Below are 27,604 nucleotides of genomic sequence, written 5' to 3'. Positions count from 1 at the left end.
GACATTTAGAACCAAGACAAGTTCCTGAGTTTACCGGCAAGTCACCGTAAATACTCAACATAGAAATGCGAAATGCAACAGAGATTTCTTCACCATCTTAACATTTTTTATTTATAATTTCTACAAACAACAAACTTGGACATTTACTGCATGCGAGTCTATACATCCAAACTAAAAGCAACCATCTAGAGTGACAATTTATGGACAAAACATCTCCCCCCAACAGTTTTTGGGGAAAAAAAAATAATAATAAAAAAATAAAAATAAACTCCCAACATAACAAATGCAGCAAAAAATATAAAGTGCAAGTCTTTTCTCTGAAGGGAAAACCTCAAGTAAACCCCCCCCCCCTGCTCACTTGGCACAACGAATGTGCCCAAACTAATGTGCCTCAGTGCACTCAATATTTTACAGTCCAGTCCAGGCATAAAACCCACTGGTTTAAAGCAGCATGAACTTTATAGCTGTATGAAAATTGTAATACCAAAACGTATTATTAGGTCTATTGGCGCTGTCGAGACCACTTAAACTGAACTGTAAAATAAAAGTTTGACTCACAACTAGCCCAGCAATAAGCGATTATTCAAAACAACGTGGAAGCTAAGGAGGGTGTTTTTGGCGTGGACACAGGGATGGTTTGGTGGTGAAAATTCTGATGGTTTAAAACCTCAAGTTCTTTATTAGATGCATTTGGATAGATTTGCAACTAGTCTAATGCAAATAGTGCCCAAGATTTCATCGGTTCAAACAATATTGTTACAAAAATGTCAGAATTGTTTGATTTCTACTTTTGTCAACAAAGGAATTTGCGGTGGACAAAGGATATAACCAACTCCCCTGTGGGTATTTGCTTTTCTGAAACTCCTCCAATTAAACACCCAAAGTTTCAAATGAATAGTCTCCCAAAGGGCAAAGTTAAAGTAGTGTTTGGTTAACGAGAACACAATCGTACGCCTGTACGAGCCTAAAAAAAAACGATTTGCTTTGATCGTGGTCGCTCAAGTGCTGTAATGTTTTTGCACGTTGATTTTCCTTTTATTAATATCTGAATCGTATAACCCTAGCCGTTAGAGAATAAATAATTTACAAGACAAAGAAGTCAATTTTTTTCATTGCCTAATTTGGAAAACTGAACGTACGTCAAGGTGGCACAAAAAATCTGGGGTGGTTGTTTAAAAAAAAAAAAAAAAAAAAAAAAAAAAAAAGGCATTGGGTCCAATTAAATATACAAAAAACAAACAATTGTAAATTCATCTACAAATCTTCAAATGACAGGTAGTGCAGCAGAAGGGCATTTTGTATCAAAATACCCCCCCCCCCCCCCAATTCTCATTTTCAGTGGAATTTTCAGCGGTGAGACTGCGGTGAGGGGACTTTTAAAAATGATTTTGAAATGACCATAGAGAGCCAATCAACTTGAATCGAGAGTGAATGAATAGAGATGTGTGTGTGTGGTGGGTGGGAAACGTAGCATTGGACGCAAGGTAATCCCTGGTGTACCACAGGCCTACAGCGATCTTCCCAATGCGCATCACTGGAGATTCTTGGGGTCTGGTTTTCACAGAAATCTTTTATCGGCGGCCCTGGTGGAGGTACTGCTGGGTGAACATGTTGAGCTCGCTGTCCAGCCAGCCTGCCTTGTTCCTGCCACAATAGAATAACAAACAATGTTAATCCCCAATTGCCATTTCCAAACCCAAGGCCTTATTAAAAAATTATATCATGTCATATCATCAACGATTTATAGCACAGCCTCGTCGAGCACTTTACTATTGAGAAACCTACCACTCTGCCCCAAAACGGGAAGCTCACAATAGCCTCAAAAAGTCCACTATCCTTCATCATTTTATTAACGGCTACAATTTTTGCAATTAGCACAGAAGAAGAAGAACAGAAGAATCTTTAATTGTCACACAGCACACCACACTACAACGCGCGCACACACGCACACGCACACACGCACACGCGCGCTTTGGATGGTGGCCGGTGAAATGAGGCCTCTGCATTTAACGCATCCTTGGCTTGTCCTTCCTCCGGGGGCACAGCCAGGAGCAGTGGGCAGCATTCGTGGACGCTCCGGGGACCTGGTGACGAATGCCCATCGCTGGTCAGACGATGATGTGTGCATGTTTTTGGTGGGGGTCCTTACTGACGTGAGGTGGAGGAAACCCCATGTGAGCACGGGAAGAACATGCAAACTCCACTCAGAAAGGCTCCTATTTGGGAGACAACCCGCCCGGAGCATGGTGCCAACAGCGCCCCAGGCGGGAATCTAACCCAGGACCTTCTTGCTGTGAGGCAGCAGTGCAATGCACTGCGCCACTGTGCCACCACAGACTCAAAATGAGCAAAATGAGCAACAATGGGCACGTGGCCTGGTCTGATCAATCACGTTTTATTTGACATCATGTGGATGGCCGGTGGTGCGTGTGCATCGTTTACCTGGGGAAGAGATTGCACCAGGACGCACTATGGGAAGAAAGCAAGCCGACGGAGCCAGTTTGATCCTCTGGACAATGTTCAGCTAGGAAACCTTTGGTCCTGGCATTCATGTGGATGTTACTTTGACAGGTACCAACAAGCTAAACATTTTTGAAAACCAAGAACACCCCTTCATGGAAAGGGTATTCCCTGATGACAGTGGCCTCTTTCAGCAGGATAACGTGCCCTGCCACACTGCAAAAATTGTTCAGGAATGGTTTGAGGAACATGATAAAGAATTCAAGGTGTTGACTTGGCCTCCAAAATCCCCAGATCTCAATCCAAGCGAGCATGTGTAGGATGTGGTGGAACAACACACACACACACGCACGCACGCACGCGCACGCACACGCACACACACACACACACACACACACACACACACACACACACACTTTAGGCTTCTTACCGGAGGAGTTTGGCCTTGCTTTGCAGCGCTTCGAGTAGCTCGATCTTGTTGTTCATGTCAGTGATGTCGTCCTCCAGGTTCTGCCGTGTCACGTCCACCTGCTGGCAGAGCTGGGCAAAGGCGCCAGCCAGCTCCCTGTGCACAGTCAGACAAACCAGTTCAAAGATCTGACCGGAAACCAGCAGAACGCCAGTCACCCGAACTTGCAGCTTCACCAAACCAGGCGTCAAGTAATGCAGTGATTTATGAGCTTAAAAGGGATTATGGAAAACTCGCTTTTTCAATGCTTGTGCACATACATTTGGGTATCTGATCAGTGTACTAACACACCAACTGTGAAATAAAACAACAGTCAGTTTTTTGTGAGCTGTCACTTTCAGAAAACCTGAAACAACCTGTTCACATTTGCAGCCAAACCCTATGTCACGTTGCGCCTCAGTAAAATTACAACCACCCCGCCCATCTGAGTAACTCTACCCACGCCCGGAGCATGACCGGACCCACTAGCATCGAAGCTAAGAGCTAAGCCTAGGAAGTGCTCTGTTGGCTGCAGAGACCACCACAGATATTTTAAAAAGAAAGAGGAATTAATACCAAATGTCTGTGACAAAACAGCAGATGAGTGAAATGTAAGTATTTAAGTAAGCAGACTACAGGTCTGTGTGTGGAAAAGGTTTTCCTGAAGACTGAAATTTCCAAATTTGACCACAAGGGGATAGTGCCCCATTGCAGGAAGAGAGGAAGAAAATAAGATCAAGCTTGATGATTGTCACAATTACACTAGATTGTGCCAAATGGAAGACCTGATGCCTCGTTCAAAAGTTTAAGCCCTTGACGTATGGTGCATGCTTGTCCAATCTTCCATGCCCCTTCGCTGTGAAATAAAACCGCTTCTTCACAATCGTCCTACTCGTCTTTTTTGTGACTGACTTGACAACAAGTCTGTTGAGTGAGTCATATCTATACAGATCTCAAAACCTGTAAGTGGTTGCGTCGATCCCTTTCTCTCTTAAGTACAGACGCTAGCCAATAAACTAGCGTTGGTGACAATCTGATTTGCTGCCATTGCTGGTTGCCATGGTGTTACATACACGATCAGCCAAAGCATTAAAACCACTGACAGGTGATGCGAATAACATTGCTCATCTCGTTCCAATGGCACCTGTCAAGGGGTGGGATATATTAGGCAGTAAATGAACAGTCAGTACCTGAAGTTGATGTGTTGGAAGCAGGAAAAATGGGCCATTGTTAGGATCTGAGCGACTTTGACAAGGGCCAAAATGTGATGGTTAGATGACTGGGTCAGAGCGTCTTCAAAATGGCAGAGCTTGTGGGGTGTTCCCGGTATGCAGTGGTTAGTACCTACCAAAAGTGGTCCAAGGAAGGACAACCGGTGAACCAGCGACAGGATCATGGGCTCATTGATGTATGTGGGGGGCAAAGTCTAGCCCGTCTGGTCTGATCCCACAGAAGAGCTACTGTAGCACAAATTGCTGAAAAGGTTAATGCTGGCTATGATAGAAAGCTGTCAGAACACACAGTGCATAGCAGCTTCACAATATTAGTGGTGGTTTTCATGTTGTGGCTGATCGGTGTATGTATCTTTAATATATACTGTATATATGGGGTAGAAAGACAGAGCGTCCACTCACTGCTGGACTTGGTGGCTGCAGTTGGAACCTGTGTAGCTGACGACAAGCTGCAGCTTCTCGCTGGCATAGTCCACAAACTGCCTTTTGAAGGTCCTCTCCTTGGCCTTGGTGGTCCAGGTGAGCCGCTCATACACATACAATAGGCCATACAGGCCCACTGAAAGGGCGATCAGCCGCCAGCCCACGGCCTTCCAGATCTGGTTAAAGGATAAAGGGTGTGTGAATGTTTTGATGGGAGGGATGCTAGATGACAATGTTGTATGCAATTGAAAAGTCCCTGCAGATGACCAACCCTGGCAACCCTGTATGTGAGTGCCTGTGGTGCTCTCTCCACTTACCACACCCCCGACCACGATGATACCCATGGAGGTGCGAGACGTGAGGGAGGCCAGGCCAGTCACCATTGAGACCATCAGCTCCTCCTGGGTCATAGATCCCTGGGGGAAGGGGGGCATGCTGGTGCTGACTGGGGTCAGGGCCAGGGGACGAGGGACCTGCGAGACAAGGGAGTTGGTGGAAAGGCATGGATTACAATAAAATAGACAGACAGACAGAGGTGGAGAGAACTCAAAATCTGATCATTCTTTGTAGACCTGAAGCCATTAAGATGCGGACAGATGCTCAAAAGTGTGTTTTTATCTTCGATTTATTTCCAGGTTTCCTACTTTTATGAAACGAAAAACGTAAACATCTGCTCCGTTCCACTAGGTGCAGTCCTGCTGAGGCCCGGCTCTCTCTCCAGATAGATGGTGCCCCCTTGTTCTCTTTAACTTTACCGTGGTCTCCGTTGGTATGAGACTTTATTATTTGAGAACCAGATTTCCTTTGTGACTTCTAAATAATAAATCATCAACACAGTACTTCACTATCCTAAATAGCTGTGAAAAAGACTGCCACTCTGTTACTGCACTGTAGCAGAGATGACGACTCCCGACTATCACTAGACTTGCAACATTACCCAACTGTCGACTCATCATTTCACACAAAATTACAGAGAAGTCTGTCCAAACAGAATAGTAAAAACTCAAGCCAGACCGACGCCAGACTTTTGGGTGCGTTGCAGATCCCAATTTTGGAGAGTCCTAGCCTACCGATTACCTATGTTTTGAGGGATATTTTGTCAACAACTATAAAATTTTCAGATAAATTTTAAAAACTTAGTTTCTATCTTTGAGAAAATTTAACTTATAAGCAAACAAATACATTTGAAAAAAGAACTTTGATGGATAAAAAAACATTTTCAGAAAACAATTTTATTTTTTTTTCCCAGAGTTCCAGCAAGGCATCATCACTAGGCTTGGGCCGATATTCAATAATATCGAATATCGCTGTATTTGCCACCTTGCAATATTTTCACATTATCTAAGTATCACCCCCCCATCTAAATATGCTGCCCGTCACTGTTTGCGTGGTGAATGGGCTCCTTTCTGCATGCACGTTACGTGAACACCCCAGCGCAACTTAGTCGGAGTGGCGTAAAGTGATCAGTTCCCTGTGATCTGGCATAAAGGGTCACCGTTTCAAAGATAATAAATACAGAGTGTTTGTTTATTTTAGATGTATTTATTGTAACTGAAAGAAACAACAAAAAAGCCCCGTGCGTAAACGGGAACACTTCTCCTTCACCCCCCGTTTTTGTTTGTTTTTCCATTTTCCCATGAATGCAGCAACACTTCCTGTTTGGAAACCTGTGTCCGTGTCTAAATGCGAGAGTAAACATTAAAACATTGGTGGATTTATGATGCCTAGTCAGACTTCTGCGCTTATTTTGGCTAATGACTTAAAAGTAGTAAAAACAGACAGGATAATACAGGATAAATAATCAACTTTTTTTTGTTGATAATACTTCTTTAAAAATAGGTACACATCGGCTGCATAACTGCCGATCCCGATGTGGTCAAAAAAGTCAAATAAAATGACTGTTATATCGGCCAAATTGATATATCGGTCGGACTGAAGTAAAAACCATGGGGAGAAAAAAACAAATAAAGAATTGCACAAGGTTATCAGGTTCTCCCGAAGAACTGTACCTGGTCATTGTAGCCCATGAGGGCTCGCCGGGTGTTCTTGGGCCCCAGGAAGCGGTTGACCAGCATGGTCCAGCCCAGCGAGAAGTGGAAGCCGATGTCCTCTTGGAAGTCACTGCAGAGCTTGTCGCAGGCCAGGTCGTAGCTGAGGCTGAAGCACTGGCGGGGGACTAGCTTGTCCACCTGCTCCCTGACAAGCGCCGGCAGCAGGGGCTTCAGACCCTCTGGACAAAGAGAGTGATGATGATGAGAGGGACAGTAAACACAGGTTTGTTTCAACTTTACTTTTTCCTACAATAGGTTTTCCCTTCAGAAACTATTAAATTCTATTATTTTAAATTACATTTTCCCTCCTGCTCTAGTAAATTTCAGAAGCTCTTGACTTTCTAGTTGTAGTTTAGATTTTCCTGACTTATTTACATTTGTTTTAATTTTAGAAAGCTTATATTAACTTTAGCACAATTAAAAAAAAAAGAAAAATCAAATGCTACAACAGATATTAACATGAGCAATTATTTTATGTGTGCTGGGTAAATAGATTTGATTGGCGTTGGGTTGTGTCCTGGTATCACTTCTCACATATGACTGCATACTTTCATGTGACCTCAGTTTGATTCTTTGGGATTTTCCATATACATATAGAGTCAGACAGACAGATGGTGTGTCATACCGATCATCTCAGTCTGGGTGATTTGCAGAGCACCGGCGATAGCAGTGGAGCACCTCTCTGACATGTTCCTGCCCAGGCCCTCCTCAATGTGCCTATGGAGTTCCTGTGATAGAATTTAAAACACAACATGAGTACAGAAACACAAGGAAGACAGCTCACGGATAGAATCGGTCGTTTCTGTGTTGTCTTGGATTTTCATGCCCCTCCCAGACACACTTAAAATGTGTGTGTGTGGGGGAGGGCATCATGCAAGGGTTTGCTGCGTAGAGCACTCATTTCTCAAAACAAAGAAAATAAAAACACTGTTTTTATTCTAGATGTATTTAATTTACTCAGTTTCCTGCTACTGCTCCGCTGTGGAGCAGATTGCTCATGGGCCGGTGGAAAATACACTGGGGCCTGGCACAAGCCGCAGCCTGTTGGTTGGGAACCTCTGCACTAGAGAACATTCCAACTCTGTTGGTGATGGTTGGGCGGCTTGGAACCGTGTACCTCGGCTCAAGCTTGCAGATGAAATCTTTCAATCCTGCAAGATCTTAATTGGCTGAATGTCTTTGCAGATAAAACAGATACATTTATCTGTAATCACCATTTGGCGGCCAGCTGGTAATTGTTGTGATCAAAACAGTCATTCGTGCCTGCTTTAGCCATGGTGTTGATGAAAATCCAGTGACGGCATTCACATGTTGGCGGGGTGGGGGAGGGGGTGCCGAGACACGGACGCCGGAGAGGGACGGACGGAGCAGCAGAGTGCATGGAGCAGTGCATAGACAAAGCTATAGCTAAAGCCATAGCTAAACCGGCAGCGACAACATTAAAACCACTGACAAGTGAATAACATTGCTCATCTCATTACAAAGACACCTGTCAAGGGGTGGGATATATTAGATAGCAAGTCAGTTATTCAAGTTGATGTGTTGGAAACAGGAAAAATGGGCAAGTGTAAGGATCTGAGCAACTTTGACACAGGCCAAATTGTGATGGCTAGACGACTGGGTCAGAGCATCTCCAAATCGGCAGGTCTTGCGGAATGTTCCTGGTATGCACTGATTACTACCCACCAAAAGTGGTCCAAGGAAGGACAACCGGCGAACCGGCAACAGGGTCATGGGCGCCCATGGGCTCATTGATGCGCATTGTCAATGCCATTACACCATCACCACCAGCCTGGACTGTTGACACAAGCCAGGTTGGGTCCATGGATTTGGCGCTGTTGGCGCCAAATTCTGACCCTACCATCTGTAGGGTCAATATTATCAGCAGAAATTGAGATTCATCAAACCAGGCTACATGTCTCCAGTCTTCAACTGTCCAGTTTTGGTGAGCCTGTGCCTAACGCAGGCTGAGCTTTCTGTTCTTGGCTGACAGAAGTGGGAGCCGATGTAGTCTTCTGCTGTTATAGCCCATCCGCCTCAACGTTCGACATGTTGGGTATTCTGAGATGTTTTTCTGTTCACCACAATTGTATGGAGTGATTATCTGAGTTACGAGAGCCTTTCTGGCAGCTCGAACCAGTCTGGCCATTCTCCGTTAACCTCTCTCATCAACAAGGCGTTTCCGTCCGCAGAACTGCTGCTCACTGGATGTTTTTCGCACCATTCTGAGTAAACTCTAGAGACTGTTTTGTGTGAAAATCCCAGGAGATAAGCAGTTACAGAAATACTGTAACCAGCCCGTCTGGCACCAACAATGACGCCACGGTTGAAAACACTGAGATCACATTTTTCCCCCCATTCTGATGGTTGATATGAACATTAACTGAAGCTGCTAGCCCGTATCTGCATGATTTCATGCATTGCACTGCTGCAACACAATTGGCTGATTACATAATTGCCTGAATACATTGGTGTACAGGTGTTCTCATAAAGTGCTCAGTGAGTATATAGTATAAAATAAGCTGAAACATGTATAAGCAACTTAAAAAATGCTTTTATGCATTGCATGCTACCATATGGCTGATGCATTGCATGAATAAGTAACGTATAATGGCAATAACTAAATGCACAGATAAAAAAGGGTAATGAAAGAAAAAGTATTATCATATAACAAAATGTGTTTTGAAGCAAAATGGAAAAAAATATGGAAATGGCACTGTTGATAAAACGTATCTGCTACTTATGCACTACTGCTAAAACAGATACATTTATATCATAAGGAATACTCCTTTTGCAGTTGTTCATTGAGCATACAGGAACATAATAAATTCTAAACTTGGAATGCGGTCCCTCACACATGGTCTTCAAAACTCCTGCCCTTTAACCAAAAAGTTTGCCCACCATTGAGCTAGTTAATCCATTGAACTGAATGATAATTTCAACTTGATGGCCATTTTTTGCTCATCATGTCCTGCCCCAACCTCATGGAAGATTGTCAACAGTTCTACTAAACCATTACGGTCCCCTTTTAGCCTGATTGAAGAGTTTGAGTCGGCACTCGCTTTGGAGATCAGACAACATTTTCCCCCAGGACATCATTTTTTAGAGGGGGGGGGGGCTCAAAGTTGGATCATATCGCCTACACTCTGCCCCTTTCAGTTGTTAATACCTTCAAAAGGAGGGTGCCGAAGTGCAGAGTGGCAAGCCAGAATCAGTCAGGACAGCTCTTTTGCAACACATGTAACGGAGGGACGGAGGATGCCAGCAAGAGGCATAAATCTCAGGAAGAACATGGGTGGACTTCAATGCTTGAATGAGAACATGGGTGTGTGTGTGTGTGTGTGGAATGGAGATAATGAATTGTATGGAGTTTTTTTAAACTGTTGTTGAAATTAAAGAAAGTTTAACTCTGCCCTCTTCAGGTGAGTGACTGTCATTATCTACCATTGGGCATTTTTGTGGGCAATTGCAGACTGGGTAGGAGGTCTGTTTGGTTTGGGAACTGGTGACAAGTTTGCGCCAGGTGGGGAGAGCGGGGTGGTTTCAAAAAAATATTTTTGTTAGTTTCTTGTTCTAAAGGGAGTTTATTTTGCACAAAAAGTTCTGCATTTTCATTAGTATACTGCCGCTTTGCACAACTCTAGAGACAAAAGCTTGACCGCTGTGTGTAAAAACGGTGGACAGGTGAGGATGTGTGTGCACAGTGTACACACATGGGACACGCTATTTACAGTATGTGAGATGGCAGTGGAGAAGGAGCACAAGCTGTGAACCCTGTGACGTGTAAATCACCTACAGCCGCAAAATCTGGTATTAAGTAGTCGAGGAGGCTGCTGACGTTTGTGAATGACTACATGTGTGTAGATCCTCAGTAGTTTACTTTAACCTGCACCATGCATTGCTTTGCTTAACGGTGGCCGTTACGATACTCTGAAGGGCAGCGTCGAAAGCAGACGTTAACGCTTTCTGTATACAGTGGGGCAAAAAAGTATTTAGTCAGCCACCAATTGTGCAAGTTCTCCCACTTAAAAAGATGAGAGAGGCCTATAATTTTCATCATAGGTACACTTTGACTATGAGAGACAGAATGGGGGGAAAGAATCCAGGAAATCACATTGTAGGATTTTTTTATGAATTAATTGGTAAATTCCTCGGTAAAATAAGTATTTGGTCACCTACAAACAAGCAAGATTTCTGGCTTTCACAGACCTGTAACTTTTTCTTTAAGAGGCTCCTCTGTCCTCCACTCCTTACCTGTATTAATGGCACCTGTTTGAACTCGTTATTTACATTTACATTTAGTCATTTGGCAGACGCTTTTATCCAAAGCGACTTACAAGGGAGAATAACATTCAGCTACATTGCGACAGAGATTAGTGTAACAACAACATTGGTGTAACAATAAATACTGCAAGGTGGTGCAAAGTAATTGTAGATTAGGACAGGAGGTACTCACTGAAGAGCTGGGTCTTCAGGTGCTTCTTGAAGACAGAGAGGGAGGTCCCCGCTCTGGTCATTTTTGGCAGCTCGTTCCACCAACGTGGAACTACAAATGAGAATAGCCTGGATTGCCGTGGCTGTATGGCCGGCAGAGCCAGGCGACGCTCATTTGACGAGCGCAGCATCCGGGGGGCAACATGTGCTCTTACAAGAGCATTTAAGTAGGCGGGAGCATTCCCAACAATCACTCTGTAGGCCAGCATAAGAGACTTGAACTTCATGCGGGCGGCTACAGGTAACCAGTGGAGCTCGATGAGCAGCGGAGTGACATGTGCCCTCTTTGGCTGGTTGAACACCAGTCGCGCCGCCGCATTCTGTATATTCTGTTATCAGTATAAAAGACACCTGTCCACAACCTCAAACAGTCAAACTCCAAACTCCACTATGGCCAAGACCAAAGAGCTGTCAAAGGACACCAGAAACAAAATTGTAGACCTGCACCAGGCTGGGAAGACTGAATCTGCAATAGGTAAGCAGCTTGTTGTGAAGAAATCAACTGTGGGAGCAATTATTAGAAAATGGAAGACATACAAGACCACTGATAATCTCCCTCGATCTGGTGCTCCACGCAAGATCTCACCCCGTGGGGTCAAAATGATCACAAGAACGGTGAGCAAACATCCCAGAACCACACGGGGGGGACCTAGTGAATGACCTGCAGAGAGCTGGGACCAAAGTAACAAAGGCTACCATCAGTAACACACTACGCCGCCAGGGACTCAAATCCTGCAGTGCCAGACGTGTCCCCCTGCTTAAGCCAGTACATGTCCAGGCCCGTCTGAAGTTTGCTAGAGAGCATGGGGGTGGAAACATCATGCTTTGGGGCTGTTTTTCTGCAAAGGGACCAGGACGACTGATCCGTGTAAAGGAAAGAATGAATGGGGCCATGAATCGTGAGATTTTGAGTGAAAACCTCCTTCCATCAGCAAGGGCATTGAAGATGAAACGTGGCTGGGTCTTTCAGCATGACAATGATCCCAAACACACCGCCCGGGCAACCAAGGAGTGGCTTCGTAAGAAGCATTTCAAGGTCCTGGAGTGGCCTAGCCAGTCTCCAGATCTCAACCCCATAGAAAATCTTTGGAGGGAGTTCAAAGTCTGTGTTGCCCAGCGACAGCCCCAAAACATCACTGCTCTAGAGGAGATCTGCATGGGGGAATGGGCCAAAATACCAGCAACAGTGTGTGAAAACCTTGTGAACACTTAAAGAAAACGTTTGACCTCTGACATTGCAAACAAAGGGTATATAGCAAAGTATTGAGATTAACTTTTGTTATTGATCAAATACTTATTTTCCACCATAATTTGCAAATCAATTCTTTAAAAATCAGACAATGTGATTTTCTGGATTTTTTTTTCTCATTATGTCTCTCATAGTTGAGGTATACCTATAATGAAAATAACAGGCCTCTTTTTAAGTGGGAGAACTTGCACAATTGGTGGCTGACTAAATACTTTTTTGCCCCAGTGTATGCCTTCAGATTTTCTTCAGATTTATCTGGGTCTTTTTTTGGGGGGGTTGCACGGGTTTTGGTGTAGCTTCCTGCGTGCCTCTACCGTGGCCTTTTTTTCCAAATGAGCTTATTCCCTGATTCTATTCGATTATGGAAAGATACATTTTATTTTTTATACACTCAACTAGGAACACTCAACTAGGAATGTTAACAATTAATCGATTATCAATTCATTGTTAATAAGAATTTTAATCGATTAAGATTTTGTCTTATCAATAAGAACTGAATAATCTGTGGTCTAATTGTTATTGTATCAACGGGAGTCTTTCTGGGGCGTAGGGAGTTTCGAGAAAAAAAAAAAAAAAGGAAACTACATGTTTATTGTTGCTCAACAACTAATGATGCGTTCAGATGGAACACGGTATACCGGAACAGGATAAAGTAAATATTCCTGGATGCATGAATCAGCTCAGCGAGTCTTGCCTCCAACTTCTCTATTTTGAAATGAGAGAAGCAATGGTCCTTACGCCAGGTCACAGAATCTCGGCGGTGCGCAACGTTGCATAGCTCCCACATGCCATGGCGCCACCCCCTGGTGACATTAGCTTTCATGTTATCAATTAATCGACAATTGTTTGTTAAGGTTAACAACCATCGATTAAGGATATTTTTACATTGATTCGATTTTTACATTGTCTATTCAGCGCCGATTGGTTCACGGGGTGAGAGACTTCACAATGCCTCATTCCACATGCAGCAAATGCTCCAAATTTTTATGCTGGATAGTTTATGAGTTGATGGGTTATGACGCTGGCATCAGATGATGGTCCAATAAAAGGATATGAGATAATATTCCCAATTTGAAAGTCTAGCACCAATAGCTATCAGACATGCATTTAATGTAATATACAAAAATGGATTATAGATGGACCAATGAGCCCAAACTTACAATAAGACTATTCTGTCCAATAAACTACACCAAATTGGACAATACTTGAAGTTTAGTACTCCGGAACATGTATCAGTCAGTGGGTATTGGTGCATCCCTATTTATTGCGGATTCCTTTCAGTGCATTTGTACACTCAAGACTCACATTCTTGTAGACCTTGAGCACCACCGGCGAGGGGTGGAAGTCCATGTGGAACTCGTCCACCAGCACGTACAGCCTCCTGATCTCCTCTGCCATGGCATTGGACACCTGTGACCAGAGAAAGACACCACATGACCATCTTTTAAACCCCCTTCTGTTTGTGAAAAGCTTAATTTGTGTGTGTGTGTGTGTGTGTGTGTAAATAAGAGGGGAACTCACCTGTCTCTCCACCTCCTCTGTGATCTTCTTTATCTTGGCCTTGCAGTCCATGGTCAGGAGGTCCAGCTGCTTGTCTATGAACTCCATGCGGTCCTGGAGATCCTCCCTGGTTTCCAGACAGTGAATCCTGGTGCAAACAGTGCACAAAACAAGGGTTATCATTCATGAAAAAATACAAAATAAAACTAGCATTTTTGAAAAACAAAGAAATAAGATAGAAAAAACAATTGTACAAAATATAGCAAAGCACAACCTTGTTGAATGCTTTTTTATTGAAAAACTTTAAATACCCAAATTTTATTAAGAACTACTCCCGATTTATCTCATGTTAGGACAGATGTAGAGATATATTTTGGGATTCCTGTTTTCAAAACTATAAAATTTTGCTCAATTGCACTGCATTCAAACACAGCGAGAAGCTGCAGCAGAGAAGTACGTTTCTCAATAGTAAAGTGTTCAACAAGGGTCATGTGCAAGGTTAAATGATGGGAACCAACATTGTAATAAGGCCTAGGTTGAAAAATGATTAACTATTGTGAAAATTGTCTTTATTAAATCCATAATTTTACAACACTAAGATAGCTTTAGGAAATGTCTGGCTCGCGGTTCTCTTCTTAAAGACCTGATAAAAACCCACTGTGTGGCATCACCTCTGCTCCTGAGCAGCTATGTGCACGGAGTCCATGATCAGGCGCAGTGTTTCGGAAATCTGCTTGGCCCTGACCGTGTGCTGCTCAAACTTGGTTTTTACCGCCGACTGGGAGATGCACTCCTGAAAACAGCACAGAGAATCCGCAGTGTTACAACGAGGGGAGGCTGACACAGGTTGCCATAATGTCAGGATTGTTAGTTGTTTTTTTTTTTTGTTTTACTTCAAAGCGCCTCTCAAAGTTCTGGAACTCAAACATTCTGGCCTGGAATCCTTCTGCCAGGGCCCCGCCTGAAATTTAAAAAATAATAATTTGAGATCACTGTTTTTAAAGACCCTATAGGTTTAGTATTAATTTCACTGAAGTTACTGCAGCTACATTGGGTCATGTTGTATCCAAATTTGTGACCACAGTATCTTATCAGACTAGTTGGCAGTTTTGATATCTAAGCATTTTGTTTGACATAAAAATATGCACTTTAATCAAAACACCCTGAAAACATGACTTTGCATAAAGGTTATTAAAATATTGGCTCCCATGCCCCTTTTAGGCCATGGTAATTTCAAACTTTCTATAACATTGCCAGATTCAATTTCATCGTCAGTTTAATTTTGCTATAAGCCTCTCTCTTTTCCCCTTTTAGTTTTCATATTTCCGGACTTTTTTTATTTTTTTTATTTCAGCTCCACTTCCAAAAAGGACAGAAAACTCACTCCGGAAAAACTAAAAAAAAAAAAAAAGGAAGCAGAGATGTGGGAAAAATGAAAATACGTCATTCCATTTGAACATTTGCGTTAATTCATGATGGAGTTAATTGTGAGTTAGTTTTAGTTTGCTTTTTTACTACTGAACAGGATTGTTTTGTTTTCGGTTTTCATTAACGATGATATATGTTCGTATACACAGACTAGTGAATTTATCATTCAGACCTCCCAAGACATGGGCAAGTACAAACCCCAATTCCAATGAAGTTGGGACGTTGTGTAAAATGTAAATAAAAACAGAATACAATGACTTGCTAATCCTTTTCAACCTATATTAAATTTAATACACTATAAAGACAAGATCTTTAATGTCCAAAGCTTGTTTACCACTGTGTTACATCAGCTTTCCTTTTAACAACACTCAAAAAGCATTTGGGAACTGAGGACACTCCGGATCAGACGATGATGTGTGCATGTTTTTGGTGGGGGTCCTTACTGATGGTAGGTGGAAGAAACCCAACAGTCAGTCGTATTTTGCGCTTCATAATGTGTCACACATTTTCAATGAGAGACAGGTCTGGACTGCAGGCAGGCCAGTCTAGTGGGACCTGCACTCTTTTACTACGAAGCCACACTGTTGTAACACATGCAGAATATGTGGCTTGGCATTGTCTTGCTGAAATAAGCAGGGACGTCCCTGAAAAAGACGTTGCTTGGATGGCATCATATGTTGCTCCAAAACCTGTACGTACCTTTCAGCATTAATGGTTTCTTCACAGATGTGAAAGTCACCCATGCCATAGGCACTAACACACCCCCATACCATCACAAATGCTGGCTTTTGAAATTTGCGCTGATAACAATCTGGATGGTCCTTTTCCTCTTTGGCACGGAAAACATGACATCCATGATTTCCAAAAACAATTTGAAATGTGGACTCGTCAGACCACAGTACATTTTTCCACTTTGCGTCAGTCCATCTCAGGTGAGCTCAGGCCCAGAGAAGCCGGCAGCTCTTCTGGGTGTTGTTGATATACTGTATGGCTTTGACTTTGCATGGTAGAGTTTTAACTTGCACTTGTAGATGTAGCGACAAACTGTGTTAACTGACAATGGTTTTCCGAAGTGTTCCTGAGCCCACGTGGTAATATCCTTTACAGAATGATGTCGCTTTTTAATGCAGTGCCGCCTGAGGGATCGAAGGTCACAGGCATTCAATGTTGGTTTTCAGCCTTGCCGCTTACGTACTGGATTTCTCCTTTTGATGATATTATGGACTGTAGATGATGAAATCCCTAAATTCCTTGCAATTGTACGTTGAGAAACGTTCTTAAACTGTTGGACTATTTGCTCACAAAGTGGGGAACCCCGCCCCATCCTTAATTGTGAACGACTGAGCCTTTCGGGGATGCTCCTTTTATACCCAATCATGACACTCACCTGTTTCAAATTAACCTGTTCACCTGTGGAATATTACAAACAGGTGTTTTTTGAGCATTCCTCAACTTTCCCAGTCTTTTGCTGCCCCTTTCCCAGCTTTTTTGGAATGTGTTGCAGGCATGAAATTCAAAATGAGTATTTGTAAAAAAACAAAGTTTATCAGTTTGTATATTAAATATCTTGTCTTTGTAGTGTATTCAATTGAATATAGCTTGAAAGGGTTTGCAAATCAATGTATTGTGTTTTTATTTACGTTTTACACAACGTCCCAACTTCATTGGAATTGGGGTTTGTAATAATAAATAAATAAAAAACTCTTGCATTTTCCATTATACAGTCAAGCGTCCATCCCCTACCTGCTTCGGGCATCCCCTGGGCTTTCTGTACCCTGGCCTGCAGGACCTCCTTGGCGGAAACAAAGAAGATGCGATCGCTGGCTTGGGCTCTGTCCACCACGCCCAGCTCGTCCACCAGGAAACTGCTGCAGCGCTCCATATGCTGCCTGCGGACCTGCAAGAATAGGGGTCAGGGGTTGAGACATGACTTTCATGATTCAGCAGCCAAAGTAGCTGTAAAAGATAAAAAAATAAAAATAAAACAAATCACATCAAGAAAATTCACAAAAGGATTGCTCGGCTTTTGCGGCCGCTAACCCTGCGCTGCCACGCAAAATTGGACGCTTTCTATGAAAATGAGCCTTGTTGCAAAAAACGTCCAATTCACAAACACCGGCACTAATAGCCACACGCAGTTTGTGTGAAATTATTAGCGTCTGAAGAGCTGGTGGTAAGAGCGCAGGGGGAAAAAAAAAAGAACAAAAGGCAGTCGGACAATTTCCATTATTGGAAAGCCCCGGCAACAGCCGGTGCTATAGCCCCGTCAGGATGTTGCATAGCACTGGCGCAGCAACCCCAAAGATTTCCTTACAATTTTACACACCTTAACACTTTAAATCGAAATAACTACTGTCCAACAATTATTTTAAATTGTGTATATATATATATATATATATATATATATATATGTTTTAAGACTGATAATTCCATAACTGTTTCTCCAAATAAAAACAAACAAAAACAGTGTGTTTATTATTTTAGATGTATTTATTTTGCTCCTTTTCCTAATCGAACAAAACAGAAAAAGCTTGTGTCCTGTTTCAGGCTACGGAGCCATTGAACCCCCCGCTGAAGCACGGATTATTTACTTTGCCACAAGGATAAAACAAGGGCGAATTGCATGCAGCAGCAAAACTTTATGGGCGTGTTTACGCTGTCATATCATAAGCACAATGTTTTTGTGACGCTAAGACGGCCCAGATAGCATGTGTAATTGAGGCGCAATTCATGGCGCTATTAGCAGCTGCAATCGATTCTTCGAGAATTCACCCCTAAGATGGGTAAGAAAAAATGTTTATATATACACTTGACAGACTTCTAAGGCTGACTGGGAAAAATCGTATAATTGAAATGTGATTTAGATTATTTCGCGCACACGCACGCGCATGAACGCGCACACTGTTCAGTCATGTTTATAACAGTAACGTGCAATACAGTCGGCAAAAAAATTATCGTGTCCAGTAGCTAGATTGGCTAAATCGAATAACTAAATTACAGAGAAAACAAGATCATTCCTCTTTCACTTCCACAGGACAGAATACAGGCTACTTTAAAGTCTGATCATTTTTTATCCCTTTGATGACAGTGGGGGGAGTTTACCACCCCCATTCCAAGCACTGCATTTCACGATAACGACTGCCCACCTGGCAAACTTCTTCATACAAAATGAGACAAAAACTCTGGTACGTGCAGAGAACACAAATCACATGCGTGATATGATATTATTTTTAAAAAATGGCAAGCTGTCATGGCCTGAGAGAATACCCCAATACACAAATCCAATCCCAAGAACCAAATCAAACATGCCAGCTGTTAAAGTCAAGCTGGAAAAAAACAACAAAAAAACGCCCCTTGATTTTCTGTTGTTTTTCTTTTTTTATACATATATAGCATAGCATAAGAATATACTATAGTTTAATCAGTATTGTCTATCGCTACTGCAATTGGATCACCATAGGTGAACTAGGCTTTTCAAACTGACGGGGAAACGAGGGAGATCGAGGATAGGATAAGTGGTTTCCGTTCAGTGACTTGCAGAAGCCCTTCCAATCTCCAGTCCAAGCTGTCCTGTCTAAGCAGCTTTCTTGGGTGGCTAAACTACTATTATGGCCGAGTCATCACCGCTAAGCCTGAGCGCAAAGCTGCGTGTGTGTGTGTGTTCAGTGCTCTTAGGGGCCAGGCCTTCCTGGGCCCAGAAACCAGTAGTCTTCGTACTAAAGATTAATAAAAGTGAGGTGACAGGGTTAATACGTGTGGGATGCTGCAACGACCCTGTAACAAGAGTTTGCATTTTATAATCAAATCAATGTGACCATTCCTCCTATAACCTTAACTTACCAAATACTGTGGATTATCACCAGAATTTAGGGAATTTTAAATAATGTATACCTAAAATTTCAAACACCTGTATTTAAGGATCAAACCGAGGTTCAGTGCGTTGAACTACAAAGCATGAAGTATTGAGTGTTGAAGTCATTTCGAAGTGATATAACATTGGCACATAATTTTGCCACGATGATGCCAACTGCCATTGAATACCAAAGACATCCCCCACCCAGCCATGCTGCGGATCTATGCAGTAAAAGTCCACGTACCTCCTCCATGTACTCGGGTTCTGAGGCTGAAGCATCCCAGCGGTTGTTCAGGATGAAGATGTTGGGACTGGAGAGGCGCTCGTTGACTTTATGGAAGAAAGACTTTTCCTACAAAAAGTGGCGTTACTTATTTGTAAGAAAAGAGCACAAAAAAACATCGAAACTCTGGCAACCTGCTGGCATTTGTCTTTATTTCCAGGCTAATTCACAGATGCTTTGCCACCTTTGCTTCGCGGTTTGGGACACATGCACCTTTAAAGTGAATGAAGTTTACTGTGGGGGCTCAGGAGCTCAGGCTCATGAGGTAGAGCTGGTCGTCTAGTAATCTAAAGGTTGCTGGTTCGATCCGAGGCTCCTCCTGCTAGCATGCTGTAGTGTCCTTGAGCAAGACACTTAACCCCTAATTGCTCCCAATGGCTGCGTCCGTCGGTGTTTGAATAATTGTAAGTCGCTTTGGATAAAAGCGTCTGCTAAATGTAATGTAAAAAAAAAAAAAAAAAAAAAAATATTGTAATTTTACTCCCCTTTGAGGTGGACTTTGGACAATTTGGAGCACTTTTTTTCAGGTGACATTTGGAACAACTCACAAAATGGCTGAGAGGGTTGAGCTAGCAAGTCCAATACATAGTCATCCAAAGATCATTTGGAATATGTGGCTATAAATAAGTAAAATTTTCAGTATTGCTCTCTCACCGTCTGCATGAGTGTAGACTCAGAGTTTGCCACCAGGACAAATACATCCGCATCCAGGCAGAATTTATCAATCCAGCTGTCTAACTCTGTGGTGACATCAATACCTGGGCTGTGGAGGCAAAGAGCAAAATAGAGCTGTAATTTGGGAATGAACCCAGCCACGGCCACTGATTCTGGGATAGCAATGAGGGATGTACAGTATATCTTGGACTAACCCACCTGTCCACAAGGACCAAATCGTCCCTTAACAGAGCGCACTTGGCTTTCGGCCACACAACACACACTAGGCTGCCCGCGTCCAGGTCCTCGTCCTGATGAAGGGCATGGGCGAGATGGTTCACCGTCTGCGGAATAAAATAAACTGGTTTGAGTGAAAGTGAGAGAACAGCGTGATGGGACACGGAGTATGATATAATAGATACGGTGGCTTCAGGTTTTCTTTGGGGGTCGTCTCTGCGGTAGTGGTGCTTGATCCCCGCTGGGGATGAGTGCACACTCTGTGTCTGAGCATGACGGCAGGAGGGCTCTGATACGTGTGAACATCAGGAAAGCTGCGGGCCCAGGTAGCATATATGGGCAAGTACTGAAGATCTGTGCTAACCAGCTAGCCCCGGTGTTCACTAGGATATCCAATGCCTCCCTGGCCGAGTCGGTGGTCCCGTCCTGCTTCAAGAGGTCCACCGTCATTCCTGTTCTGAAGATCGCCTCTGCAGCCTGCCTGAATGACTACCATGGTGGTCATGAAGTGCTTCGAAAGGCTGATTAAGGATTACATCTGCGCCTCCCTCCACCTTGGACCCGCTGCAGTTCGCGTACCGGCCGAACAGATGCACAGACGATGCGGTCTACCAGGTACTGCACACCACGCTCACGCACCGGAATGGCCAGAAGGGGGTCTATGTGAGATTGCTGTTCATTGACAATAGTTCAGCTTTCAATACCATTGTCCCCACATGACTGGCTATCAAGCTGCGCGAGCTAGGACTGAGCACTCTGCTGTGTTTCTGGATGCTGGACTTCCTCTTAGCCCGGCCCCAGGTGGTTAGGGTGGAGAGGCACATGTCCAGCTCCCTCACCCTGAACACAGGATCCCCCGAGGGCTGTGTCCTCAGCCCCATCCTGTACTACCTGTACACACATGACTGTGTGGCCAGGTCCAGCTCTAACACCATCATCAAGTTTGCTGACGAGACCGTCGTGGTGGCCCTGATCACCGATGATGATGAGAAAGCCTACCGTGAGGAGGTGGCTGACCTGTCACCCTGGTGCCAGGACAACAGCCTACTCCTGAATGTCAGCAAAACTAAGAAGCTGATTGTGGACTTTAGGAGGGGACTACAACCAAGGACGCACACGCCGTTGGTGATTAATGGGGCTTCTGTCAACAGAGTGAGCAGCTTCAAGTACCTGGGAGTCCACATCACAGAGGATTTAACATGGACTTTACATACAGACACTCTGGTGAGAAAGGCGGGGCAGCGTCTTTACCATCTCAGGCAGCTAAAGAAATTCAGGGTTTCGGTAAAGATCATCAAGTCCTTCTACTGTGGAGCGGTGGAGCGCATCCTGACAGGCAACATCACTGCCTGGTTTGGGAACTGTACTGCTCAGGACAGGCGGGCCCTGCAAAGGGGGTCCATTCAGCTGAACGTACCACTAGAACTACCCTCCTCTCCCTGCAGGACTTATACACCAGGATGTGTAGAAGTAGAGCCCACAGGATCATGAAGGATCCTCACCCCGACTGCCTCTGCAGTCACACAGCGAGAACAGAGAGACTGAGACAGAGTTTTTTCCTGCAAGCCATAAGGACTGTCAATGCTGAACTCACCAGGGGTCCTCACTGAGACACCTACATAGGCCCCACTGACTTACTGTACCGTATCCCTGTTCTGGGTTACTGTATACTGCGCTGTATTTCTGTTCTGTTCGGTGTTATTGTATTGCTGTGTCGTACTGTTGTATACTGTACTGTACTATATCTCCATACTCACTTTATTCACATGCACTTTACTGCACATATCTGTATAAACAAATAGCCTATCCCAGATACATAACTCTATTCCCTTCTATTTTGTAACCCCCCTTTTTATTATCTTTTTGAGTCCTTTTTTATTTTTATTTTATGCTATTTATATTATTCTATTCACTAACTGCATTACATTTTAGGAATCAGTTAGTTTCAGTTATTCAGCTAGGTAGGAATTAGGTTAGCTATTATGTTCGATTTAGTAAGTATTGTGCATAATCTCCGGGTGTTGCAAAGACATTTCACTGCATAAATGTATGAACGTATGTATATGTATGTGACAAATAAACCTCTTGAATCTTGAAGCACAGTCAAAAGTCTGTGCGTGGAACTTGAAACAAGAGACGCAATGAAATGAGCCTGATGCTTGCGCTTGATCAATTGAAAATGAACAAACCTTTGTCAACGTTGTCACACAACTGACAGATGGCCGAGCTACGATGCAATACATGAGTTTCGTTGAACTCGATTCCGTAAATAAGTAAAAGTAATGTAATATGTATGAGAGTCAGAGATTCATAATGGGAGATTAGCATGGTGGGGGCCAGATTAACATGTCAACACGGGTAAACTGCCTCTTCGGCTACTATTTGACACAGTGATATGACAAAATAAATATTTAAAAACTGCTGTAAGTGATTCGTTTTATCAACAGTGCCATTTCCAATTTTTAACCCTTTCCCTTTCTGATGAGTGCATATAGTTGTCATTACATATTTTTTTCTCTCCACAGTCAAGTTTCTAAACCTGCACATTTTGCTTCAAAACACATTCAGTTATAACCCTTTCTTTTCATAATCCTTTGAGTACATTAAGTTATTGCCATCTCATACATTCAGATCTCCTCACCAATATATGTTGCATATCAATAGGAACAGTGGAGATGTTCTCCCTGCTTTGTCAGCTTATTAAGGTCTGATATCATTTAAGTAGAATAATCAGTATGGCAGGCAAATGTTTGTCATTCAGCCTAGATCTGTGCTTTGAGTTGTTGATGTTCATGTAATAATGTGATGATAACATCTAATATATTGTGATTATAATATAGCAATATATGATATAATCTAATGATCAGTTGAAGCTCTGAACGGCACATTGAGACACAGCACTGAGATCAGGCTGAACCGGAATTTAGAGAAAGATTTAAATTTATTTTGCTTCCTTACTTGTATAGAAAATGAAAAACTTAAACCTAACTAAGAGAATTGGAATTTCTTTCTCCTCCAGAAATGCGGTTCCCATGGCGGTTTTCCTGTGTTTTTATTTTAGATGCATTTATTTTTGTCAGATTCTTACCAGTATGAAACAAACGTTTTAAACACAACTAGCCTTGGACCGGGACAAGGCTAGTGGATTGCGTAAAGGAGAGGGAGCAATTTTCTAATTGAAAAAAAAAAAAAAAAAAGCCCTGTGTGTCCTGTGCCGCCACGTCTCCCAGTTCAGTTTCCCCGGGCCGGATTAAACTAAAGTTTGCTCATGCCTGCCTTGCATAGCAGAAGGTTGGTGATTAACCCCGCCCCAGATAATGGAGTTGGGAGTGGAATGCAGACATTGATAAGGCAATGTGGGCAGAAACCTGAGTCACTGTGGTGTTAAGTGGAGCCTGTGTGTTAATGGTATTGTATTAAAACGGTATTGTTTCAAAACTCCTTTTTGTATCTCTTTGCAGAATTTATTTTAACTCAAGTGTGTGTGGGGTTGGGGGGGTGGTAGTGGTGCAAGTCATAGTCAAGAAATCCATCTTGTTGGGCCATATTTTGAATAAATATGAAAAAATATATTTAAAGCTATCTATTTATAGCTGTGCAGTAAATAGGGAATAATATGGAGATAACCATCTCAGCTTGCTTGCTAACAATGGCAGGGAACATACTTAGTGGATTTAGCTGGGCATCGTGTCTGTTCGAAGCCGAGCCTTGGCAGAGGAAACATGGCCGACACACCTGAGTGTCACCCTTCCCTTTGGACAAGCATTTCAAGCAGACAACATTACCTGTCCGCTGCTGTGACTTAACCTTTGTTAAGGTAGGAAGCTGACGTCCTCAGAATGGCTGAAACCGTTCCCCACACACAGAAGCTTATTGAGGTGCTGTATTCTCGACACACCTGAGTGTCACCCTTCCCTTTGGACAAGCATTTCAAGCAGACAACATTACCTGTCCGCTGCTGTGACTTAACCTTTGCTAAGGCAGGAAGCTGACGTCCTCAGAATGGCTGAAACTGTTCCCCACACACAGAAGCTCATTGAGGTGCTGTATTCACGTACCTTGATGCTCTTCCTCTCCTCTGAGCCCTCGGTGAGTAGGAAGGCCTCGCTGCCGTCTGTGCCCTCCACCCGCAGGAAGCAATTGGTGGTGTGTCCGATGCCCGAGGGAAGCACCTTGTCACACAACATGGCGTTGATCACCGAGCTCTTCCCATTACTCGTTCTGGTTGGGCAGATTGCAACTGTTAAAACTGGGCCTTGGATGAAGCTCACGGCAAAGCACTTTTCTGGGCGAGTTTGTTTGTAGGATAGAAGTGGGGTCATCTGCGCACCTTCCGAAAAAGACCACCTTCATTTGCCTGCGGGCCAGCACCTCGCCGATCCCTGCCACTTTGGAGAGGAAACCCCGTACCTCCTGCACCTGCTCCTCTGTGGTGACTGGGTCCAATTCATCGTTCATATGCGTGTCTGAGGGGGTGAAAATGGGTCAGAAATTAGAAATGGACATAGTCATAGCCTGCAATAGCTTAAAGTCGCCATTGTGGAGCTTTCTTCTGGTAGACTAGCAATGGTACAGGACTTTAATTTGGTCCAAGAAATTCCGTCAGTCTCGGAAGCTCAGGAGCTGTCGGCTTCAATCTAAACCACATGCAAGTTGCTGTGGGACTGACGCAAAGCCTAGCATTACAATTTCCTTACCAAGAGGGATGGATAATATTAACTGAATCTATTTGTGGAAAAGGAAACAGATGTCAGTGTGCAGGATTTATTGGCTTTGAGTGCATTGTACTGGATTCATGGACCAAATTTGACCTAAAGCACTGGAATACATTAATAAATAATACATTAAGGCTTTGAGATTGGTGTAGTCCAACAACACTCACTTTCTGTGACACCATTCCTCCAGATACACTATTGTGCCAGATAGTTACAGTATCTAGTCTGTTAAGAGCAGGAAAAAAAAAAAAAATAATAGAGAGAGATGAACGACCTTCCAGGAAGGAGGAGCTTTCCTTGATGTAGGCACCCAGCTGCTCGAAGATGCCGTTGATCTTCTTCTTGGCTGTGACGAAATGTTTGAGTGGCGACGCGTTCACCTCAGCCATCAGTCTCTTATCCTTCTTGCCGTGGGCTACGTTGGTGTTGGGTCGGAGGAAAACCAGAGACATGGCACTGTGCAGAGAGACGTTGGAAACATGGTCAAGCATGGGCATAGGTTCCACGGCAGAGGCGCTAAATTCATTTGACAAAGAGAACGGTAATAAATAAAGGCCAAAATATGCTTCCGAGAGTCTGAATATGCAGACGTTGCCGCATCCTCACCTGGAAGCAAAGAGTATTCGACAGAAACAACTAAAAGAGCAATTTAATAAATAAAGAGAAGCAGATGTTAGAGAAAAGCATAAGTTGTGAAAAAAGTGAAAATCGGTGCGTCCCTTGAATGGAGCTGGAGTCAAGAAAGAAAGTACAGTATTTACAAGCAAGGATAAAAAGCAGTGATGCAGTGGGACAATACACATTCAAAGCCCTGGAGGAGATGGTTCTAGATCCTTTGCGCAAACAACAGCCTGGTGGACTGAACAACTCTTTACAACAAGCAGCCTATAAGGCAGGTTTATTTTGTACGCCCTAGTGGAAGAATGTCAACCCGGCCCGAACAAGGCTGTGTTGACAAAAATAAATAAATAAATGTATTATGCAACATCTGCTGTTCAAACCTGAGCTGTCGGGGAAACTTTTTTTTTTTGCGAGCCAATGCCAAAATGTTTGGCTCAAACCACTACCTGTAAACCTGATCGAAACCATGCATTTGACTAGATCACCAACTCACTAGCAACACTTTGGCATGGTGTTCCAAAACAATTCAGTGTCTGGAGACGTTAGGCGGTAGTACGTGCAGAACTTCTCAGTCTGCTCTACCACATGAAGAGCATCTGGCTCAGAGTCAGGTATCAGGTGTCCCAACAGATGCTACACACATGCGTCCATCAATAACACCAGTGAGAGTATGATCAAACAACCTTGTGACATGTGTGTCTACTGGGCAACCCTTATGGGTCCTTGAAGGGCTGGAGGCAAAACCTAGTGACCTTAAAATCACGGCCAACATTCTTTCTTTTTAAATGGTTTGTCATGTGACAACCATTACACTTAACAAAGTAACAAAAACTTAATATCCACTCAGTAAATACAAGTAAAGGGCAAAGTTAACACACCAACAAATGTGTGTTATTTCTAACAGCTGCATTCTCTCACTTAGATATTCAAAGGTCCTGGTAAAAATAAAATAAACCAATCAAAAAAGGAAGTTGACATACACTAGACAATACTCTAATTTCGATCGGCAGCATTGTAGTCAAGATTCCCCAATAACTAGATACTTCACTAACTTTGGGCAACTGATAAACATCAACTGACATGTTCAGGCACAATTTCTCAATAATGCTCTTTATCAACATATTGTATCCCTCTCAGATTATGGTTAATGACCAATAACAAAGAACTCCTTTCAAAATCAGCAACTCCTCTTGAAATGTACCATTACCAGAACATTAGGTCAATAGGTATCATCGGATCCTACCTTGTACGTTCAGTCCATGCGAGAAATGAGATTGATTGTTGTCCACAGACACTGGGGCTGCATTGCCCCTCTCCACACACACACACACACACACACACACACACACACACACACACACACACAACCTGACAGTTAACGTCAGAACCAACCACTCAGTTATCGACCGAGCTGGAGAATACCTCAGGTGTGCCGAAGAAAAAAGGTTCAGGTAAACGGATCAGAGAAATTAAGAGGGCGGAGAGCCGAATCGCACAGAAGGACATGTGGTGACAGAAAAGCAGCGGCTAGGTGACCTGGTCGACCGGGTCAGAACAGGCGGCTCGTGTCGCAGCTCGGCGAATGTGTATCTGAAGATACTGTCGCAAATGAAACTGATGACATTATGTAACATGTTAGCTACACGCTCTGGCGGCGCTACGGCGCTGACATTGGGACATAAAAGCGCAAATATGTGCCAGGGAGGGGTGGCTAACTCGGTGGCTCGCTAACCGTCCACCGCCGTCTTCCTGTTAGCCAGCCAGCTAAGAGGCACTTACCGTGGATGGAGGGTGTGAGTTTACACCCAATGTGCTTGCATGATGCCGGTCCAGTCCGGGGCAACTGACAGTACACCGTTACAGTTACTTCATGCACCGGTCCTGTGGAACGTAGGGACGGGACGCTTGGTACAATTGCTAATTTCACCCCTTGCGCGAGCGTAGCGCACGATTTCC

The 27,604-nt window shown here is 43.5% G+C and overlaps 1 protein-coding gene across 1 annotated transcript; it reads right to left on the bottom strand.

Annotated features, from left to right (window-relative positions):
• Nucleotides 1–95: 95 nt before the first annotated feature.
• Nucleotides 96–27,604, bottom strand: mfn2 (mitofusin 2). The gene is made up of 18 exons (XM_080014447.1): nt 27,428–27,604; nt 25,302–25,483; nt 24,643–24,778; nt 24,371–24,533; nt 20,295–20,419; nt 20,076–20,184; nt 19,383–19,490; nt 17,029–17,182; nt 14,751–14,818; nt 14,529–14,650; nt 13,879–14,005; nt 13,663–13,767; nt 7,240–7,342; nt 6,573–6,793; nt 4,881–5,036; nt 4,543–4,739; nt 2,891–3,025; nt 96–1,644 (listed from the first exon to the last, which is right to left on the bottom strand). Exons 2-18 carry the CDS (start codon nt 25,477–25,479, stop codon nt 1,572–1,574), a joined length of 2,280 nt encoding a protein of 759 aa, XP_079870573.1. The 5' UTR covers nt 25,480–25,483; nt 27,428–27,604; the 3' UTR covers nt 96–1,571.

Source organism: Zeus faber (genome assembly GCF_960531495.2).
Source record: "Zeus faber genome assembly, chromosome: 15".
Classification (NCBI taxonomy): Eukaryota; Metazoa; Chordata; class Actinopteri; order Zeiformes; family Zeidae; genus Zeus; species Zeus faber.
The sequence above is the reverse complement of the archived record's forward strand: the minus strand, read 5'-3'. Positions and strand labels throughout refer to the sequence as shown.